Source organism: Agrilus planipennis, unplaced genomic scaffold (assembly GCF_000699045.2).
Source record: "Agrilus planipennis isolate EAB-ADULT unplaced genomic scaffold, Apla_2.0 scaffold72, whole genome shotgun sequence".
Lineage (NCBI taxonomy): Eukaryota > Metazoa > Arthropoda > Insecta > Coleoptera > Buprestidae > Agrilus > Agrilus planipennis.
Genome location: NW_020439081.1, coordinates 682,209 through 688,930, shown reverse-complemented (window position 1 = coordinate 688,930; position 6,722 = coordinate 682,209). Strand labels below are relative to the sequence as shown.

Genomic DNA, 6,722 nt, shown 5'->3' with positions numbered 1-6,722 from the left:
CGTACAGATAGATTTTAATATATAATTTATTTATTATATAAGCAATAAAAAATAAATTGCATTATTATCATCCTCGTAAGGTCGTCAGTAAAACTGCTTGGACACGTAATATCTCTACTCATTTCTACCCTGAGCTAATATTCCAGAACATCCCACATTCTTAACTATTTGTGAACAATAATCTAATCTAGGCCTCCGCTACTTCTCTTAACTCCTGTTTCTGCTTCCAATATTGTATTCAACTAACCCTTCATGTCTGAGAAGATGTCTTTTCAACATATCGTGCCCATTTCTTATTGACTTTCGTAGTGACCTCCTATTGTTGCTAATGCTTCCTCATTTCTAACTTTCTCTATCCTCATCATTCGCTTGTAACACCACATTTTGAACACTTCTACCCTTTGCTTATCGTATTTGTTACAACAGTAGTTGCGATAATGAAATGACAAGTGTTTTTATGCGAATAGATTAGCTTAATTGCATCTGACATTATAAATAAGTCGCGATTTGTTTAAATGCATAGTTAAGATGTTGCTTCGGATGCTGGAGTTATCTTCTGTGATATTATTCGTATTCTGTTTGCTTTCGTTATTTTTGTGGTTTTATTTTCATTACAATTATTTCTTCAAATTAAAAAATATACTTGGCCCAGCACCTGTACCCTTAATTGGAAATGCCCTGTACTTCAGAGAAATAAACGGTGAGGCGGTAACAAATTTACTATTTCCTTGGTAAAAAATATTTTATTTTTTTAAGATATTTTGCCAAACTTAATGAGATTCAAGAAGAAATATGGATCTCCTTTTAAACTGTCGTTTGGTTTTCAATATCCCAGAGTGATTATTTGTGATCCTAAGTTTATGACATTTTTCTTGTCTTCTACTAAATACATTACGAAATCAGAGGATTATAAGTTTTTACGTAACTGGTTAGGAAATGGCCTTTTGACAAGTACAGGTACCTATTTATTTATGGGGTAATAACGTTTTAAGATCGCTATTCTAGCCTAAAACAAAACACAAAGTTTTCAATTCTTTGTTAATCTATGTTTAGATAAAGGGTACGTATGTCATTTTAATAATTAACAGAATTCCGTTGCATTTTAATTAAAGTTACATAATCACTATGTATGTGTTCAAACTAATTCAAGTATCAATTGTGACGAAATCTAATCTCTTGTTTTATTCAAATTAGGAAAAGAATGGAAAGGTCACAGGAAAATGATAACCCCTGCTTTCCATTTTAATATACTCGAACAGTTTTTAGATGTATTTGAAAAAAACGTTGACATTATGATTAACAAATGGGAACGTGAAGTTGGAACCAAATGTTTTGATGTATTTCCTTATTTGAAATTATTTACTTTGGATATTATTTGTGGTAAGGAAAGCGCACGTTTTATGGTAACTCTTCGTAAGATAGTTTTCAAAATATTCGAACAACCATCCGTGATATTTTCGGATTTTAGTTGTCAAAAAATATAAATCATTAACAAACCGAAAACAAAACTTAAAAATGTACTCTGTTGATTGTTTATAAAAACTCGGATTATAGAAACAGCGTTAAGGACGGAAATCAACGCTCAAATTGATGACAACTCCGATTACGTTCGTGCAGTCCAGACAGTTACCCGAATAATGATGGAAAGATCTCTAAGTCTTTTTGTGTCGTACGAATCGATATACAAGTTCACCAATAAATTCGTTGAGGAGCGAGATGCTCTCAAAATCATCAATGATTTAACGGATTCGGTCGTTAAAAGAAGAAAAGAAGAGATTGAAAATCAATCAAATTACCAAACCGAAGAGTTTAAAGTCAAAAGAAAACTTGCTTTCTTAGATTTGCTTTTGCAAGCTGAGGCCGATGGTGAACGACTGTCTGAGATCAGCATTCGAGAGGAAGTCAACACTTTTATGTTTGAGGTAATTGATCACAATTTCGAATGTAATTGCTAAATCTATAATGTTTAAATAGAGAATTGCTTTCTCAAATTAAGCATGGAAAGTTAAAATCCGTTGTTTTGTAATATACTTTCAGCACTTCAGATAAAACAATAAAAAAAAAATGAAATAGATACTGAAAATGATCACATCATTCAACAACACTTTTTTATGCATGACAAGTGCTAAATTCAATAATTAAATGATAAGAACCTCTCTATTGCGTTATTTTCAACAGTTAAGGGCTAAGAGTAAGACGCAATAAGTAAGTAATTGTGTCTAGGCGATGCTTCGAAGTGGGATGCATTGTTGGTCTATGGTATGTTAGAGTATTTTGAAAATCGATACATACAATTTTGTGTAAAGTATTATGGATGTGTCACTTCGCACCCCAGCTCAGTTACAATTATACTTAGGGGGTCCCACCGTTTTGAATTTTGTCCTAAACAGACTTCTACAATTCATTTTATAGGGCCACGATACGACGGCGTCTGCAATCAGTTTTTGTTTGTTCAATATTTCCCAACATCCAAAAGTACAGAAGAAAATTGTCGAAGAACTAAAGACTATTTCAGAAAAGAGTAGCACCGATCACTACACTTATTCAGACTTGCAGGAAATGAAATATCTGGAAGCTGTAATAAAGGAAACTCTGAGATTATATCCATCAGTGCCTATTTTTGGCAGACTGGCAATTGAAGACATAGTACATGGTAATTTACATTTCAATTTACCCTCAGCAGAGGGGGCGCCCGAATGCACAATTCTTAATTCTGTTTGGGGGTCCACCAAGTTTTACTTTAACTGATTAGAGGTCCAAATGGCCTATTTTAATGACACAATAATCGTAAAGAAAATTGAGTTGAAACTAAAAAACGTATACTTTTTATGAAACCTTTTCTTCATGCAGTTTTTTATCTAGCCTTCTATGTAGCATTCCGATACAATATGTGGTTTACCACTTAATCTGATGAGTCAATTCAAAAACATGAAACTGATGATACATAAAATAGAAGGAGAAAAAGGGATGGATAGTTTTTAAACAATTGTTAGTCAATTTTAATCACTTTGAACTCTGAATGTTTTTCTATGCTTATATCAATATTTCTTTATAAACTAGTGACGCATTAAAGAGGTATCATTTGAATTTCAAATCAATCAATTTGTGGACTACAAATGAGCTACTTTTGCGACAATTCTTTGTTCTTTGTATACTAAAAATGATACATTATTACATCCTTGGTTAAAGTAAGATTCTTAGAAACATTTTTATACAAGAAAAACCATAGAAAGGTTGTAATTTTTTCTGATTAATTTGTGTTTGTATCAGATGGAAAAGTGATACCTAAAGGATCAACCATCAGTTTATTTGCTTTCGGTTTGCTTAGAGATCCAGAATTATTCCCGGAGCCTGAAAAGTTTCTTCCAGAACGATTCTTGAATAATAACGTTAAAATAAACAACCCATATTCATATGTACCTTTTAGTGCTGGACCGAGAAATTGTATTGGTAGGTATTAAAATCTATATATTTAAACATCCACATACATAAATTGATCGTTTTTAAGGTCAAAAGTTCGCAATGCTTGAAATGAAATCGACTATAGGACATATTTTGCGAAAATTTGAATTACATCCTGCAGATGAAAATTTTCGACTTAATTTAATCGTTGAAGCAATACTAAAGTCTACCACAGGAATTAAAATAGGAATAAAGAAAAGAGGCTAGTCAATTTTCAGGATAACTGAAAATAATATTTCGTAAAAAATGATCGTTTATAAAACAGCTGTAATTGCCACAATAAAATTTAGGCGCTCGTTGTATACGTTACGTAATTTATAAGATTAAATTATAACTCAAAATAAAAATCTCCATATTTTTTATTTCCCATTGCCGGTTATTTCATTTAGCATTTCTATAATATCTAGAAAAATTAAATTCATGGTACGTATACTTCGGTAATTGTTCGTGTATTCGAAGAACAAATGATAGTATTAAGATTAATGTATAATCCCATGCACTTAAAATAGTATAATAATAAAGTAAGCAAAGCAAGATTATTTGGTATAACATTTAATTAATTAACTCTCAATTATGAATCGATATCCCAATGGCGTAGCCACAGGGGGAGCATTGGAATTTCTCAGCTTTTAGTTTTGTAATGCTATTAATTATTAACAGTCACTGTTAGTGAAATTTTTATTTTTAAATTAAATATACATTTTGAATATTATATGTCGGAAATGTGGTATGGAAATACGGTATAAAGGGTTCAGATTTCGAAAATGCAATCATGTCAATAGCCATATTCCAACACAACAACACTATAGATAAAAATTCTAGACATAATTCACTTCAAGTACATGCAGATTTTTAACTACGTACAGCAGTGTTGCCAAAAACAGAATAAAATATTGCTTGCATGTTGATTGTGTCTGGTCAATCACAAAACTTTGATCTGGTATTCGGTTGAAATATCAATAAAATGAATATGGTAAGGCTATATCAACATTAAACACAGTCACCTTATTACACTTTATTAGTTCACATTTTCCTGGTTTTCAAAAGTAGAAGGTGTCGGTACAAATAATAGGGTGGAAACTGTCGATAGTGCTTTATTTTATTTCTGAAAATTTTACGTGTTGCGGTTCAGATTTACATCCATGAGATCAATAGTGGATTAACGCTTTTAGGGGTGAACTTTTAATTAATAAACATTTGCCAACTGGTTTCATCAGAAACCCATTTCGTTTGGCAACGCTGTTGGCAGGGTAAAATGAAATGTATTTGTTATGCATGCGATATGTTTGACGCTTACATAAAATTGTTCGGCGTAGCGGAAATTGAAGCGTGTATGACGTACACCACGGTATACACGCAGTCAGAAACATAATTAAAACAGAAAAACTAGATGTTCGACCCCGTTGTGTGCTCTTCTGTGTATGACTAAAATGATCACCGCATAGGTAGGTAGTATGTAGATACGTCAAAAAAAAAAACACCAAAGCTCACAAAATTTTTCATTTCACTGAAAATACTTTATATGTAAATCGAGAAAATACTGACAGTCGTTGAAACGCTTTTCCAAGTAGTAGATACCAACACTATCTGTTTAATGAAAAAAAAAAAAAAACTTACCCCCAAACTGTTATCCTATGGTTATACTAGAAATAGTATTCGCTTATCTCGTCTCTATCGCGAATTAAACTTCGAATTTCCCGAAATCTAGAACATCCAGACGGAGTTCGAGAAGATCATTTCTGCTTCCACTTTCATCCTATTTCTCCTTTGTCTTATTAACGTCTATTGCGACCTTTGTTCTCCTTTTCTTTCTAATATCTCCTCATTTCTTCGAAAATTTAAATATTTGTAGATGTCCATCTTCTAGATATGAAAATACTTTGAATTTTGAAGATTCATACAGATGTGTGGAGGGGTAGAAAACAGGGTTATTTGGTCTTTATTATAGTTTTACAGTATATATACAGGAATAACTATACAGGGTGTTCCTAAAATATGTAAGTAGCAAGCTTACGGGAGGTGATAGGGCACTACAGAACAAGAAAATTAAGTGAATTTAGTAGTCCTAAAGTCCACTGTTTTCGAGAAAAACGTATTTGAAAGGGTCAGTCCGGCCCTGGGAGCATTACGCAGGGAAATATGACATTGCAACGTCGCATTCCATCAGCTGCAACATCCTTGTTGTACGAGTATTTCTTTTATACGAGGGTGGATTGATAAGTTTCCGGCCTGACCAAGAAAAACAAGGTTTTTAAAAATTTTTTTTTTTATTTCTCAACATAATCTCCTCCAAGGCTGATACATTTCTCATAGCGGTGTTCCAGTCCTNCCTCAAGGTAGGCCTAGTGGCGTCATCTCTTGGTTAGGCCGGAAACTTATCAATCCACCCTCGTATTTTGTGTTCTAAATACTATGTGGTGTACATCAGTTGTTATCGCAATGAGCGTTTAAAGATTATTAGGTGCAGTAGCGTAGTATAGAAAGCTGTTGATATTTACTTTATTAGTCGTTTCACAACCGTCACTTTTTACATCTTTCGTCGATATAGTTGCTTAGTTGTTACAGCAGTATCTCTATACGTTGTCAGTTCACGCCCAGGGCCGGCTTCCGACTGCAACTTCGTCTGGTTTTCTTACAAACTCATTTTCACTCTCAAATGCTTGCTACTTATTTCAGAAACGCCCTGTATACATGTATAAGCAAAGAGAGAATGTAAATAATTTGCTGTTTCATTTGAGCGAAGCTTTTGGGAAACAGAATACCGTTTCAACATTGGAGTGTATCTATGTATGTTTGTGTTTGTTGGTAGTTTATATTGGAAACCGTACGCCGAGGTCATGCTTCAATTACATTGCAGTTCAAAATGTTATTATTGGATTGGAAAAGATACTCAGTTGTGGTGGATGCGTTTCAATGTGAAATCGAAGGGGTAGTAATAATTTAACAAGACAGAAGTTAGAATCACGAATGTTAGAATATACAATCGAACCAAGACAGCCACAATAATAGAAAGGAAAACTTTAGTAAGGATTTATTGTAATTATGAAACCGTTAAACAAATTATGAAATATTGTATTTGTTTGTAAATACATAACACATAAATACACTTGCCAAATGACAAGATAGATTCACAAGCAAAAGCGTAGGATAATCAAAAAGCAAAAGTGTTACTGATGGTAAATAAATTGTTTAATTTTGCTTAGAAATTAGGAAGTTTTAAACAAGTTAATGAATTTATTTTCAAAATTTTATGTTGGTGG

General features: G+C 32.8%; 1 protein-coding gene across 2 annotated transcripts; it reads left to right on the top strand.

Moving 5' to 3' along the window:
* The first annotated feature begins 248 nt into the window (after window positions 1-248).
* Window positions 249-3,824, top strand: LOC108733181 (cytochrome P450 4d2-like). 2 transcript variants are annotated; one of them, XR_001937200.1, is made up of 7 exons: window positions 249-700; window positions 757-957; window positions 1,195-1,380; window positions 1,555-1,922; window positions 2,413-2,653; window positions 3,329-3,450; window positions 3,509-3,601. XR_001937200.1 is itself a non-coding variant. In XM_018464242.1 (7 exons), the coding sequence occupies exons 1-7, from the start codon at window positions 529-531 to the stop codon at window positions 3,667-3,669; spliced, it is 1,509 nt and encodes a 502-aa protein (XP_018319744.1). In that variant the 5' UTR covers window positions 251-528; the 3' UTR covers window positions 3,670-3,824. The 2 variants fall into 2 exon arrangements, 1 of the variants encoding a protein (XP_018319744.1); XM_018464242.1 differs by having other exon boundaries at window positions 251-700; window positions 3,271-3,450; window positions 3,509-3,824.
* The last annotated feature ends 2,898 nt before the right edge of the window (window positions 3,825-6,722 follow it).

Bases quoted from the DNA above. Each gene is read 5' to 3' on its own strand.
- LOC108733181 (XM_018464242.1), top strand. From the start codon at position 529: ATGTTGCTTCGGATGCTGGAGTTATCTTCTGTGATATTATTCGTATTC. The intron at 958-1,194 runs GTACCTATTTAT...TATTCAAATTAG, and splicing joins TGGCCTTTTGACAAGTACAG to GAAAAGAATGGAAAGGTCAC. The intron at 1,381-1,554 runs GTAAGGAAAGCG...CTCGGATTATAG, and splicing joins TACTTTGGATATTATTTGTG to AAACAGCGTTAAGGACGGAA.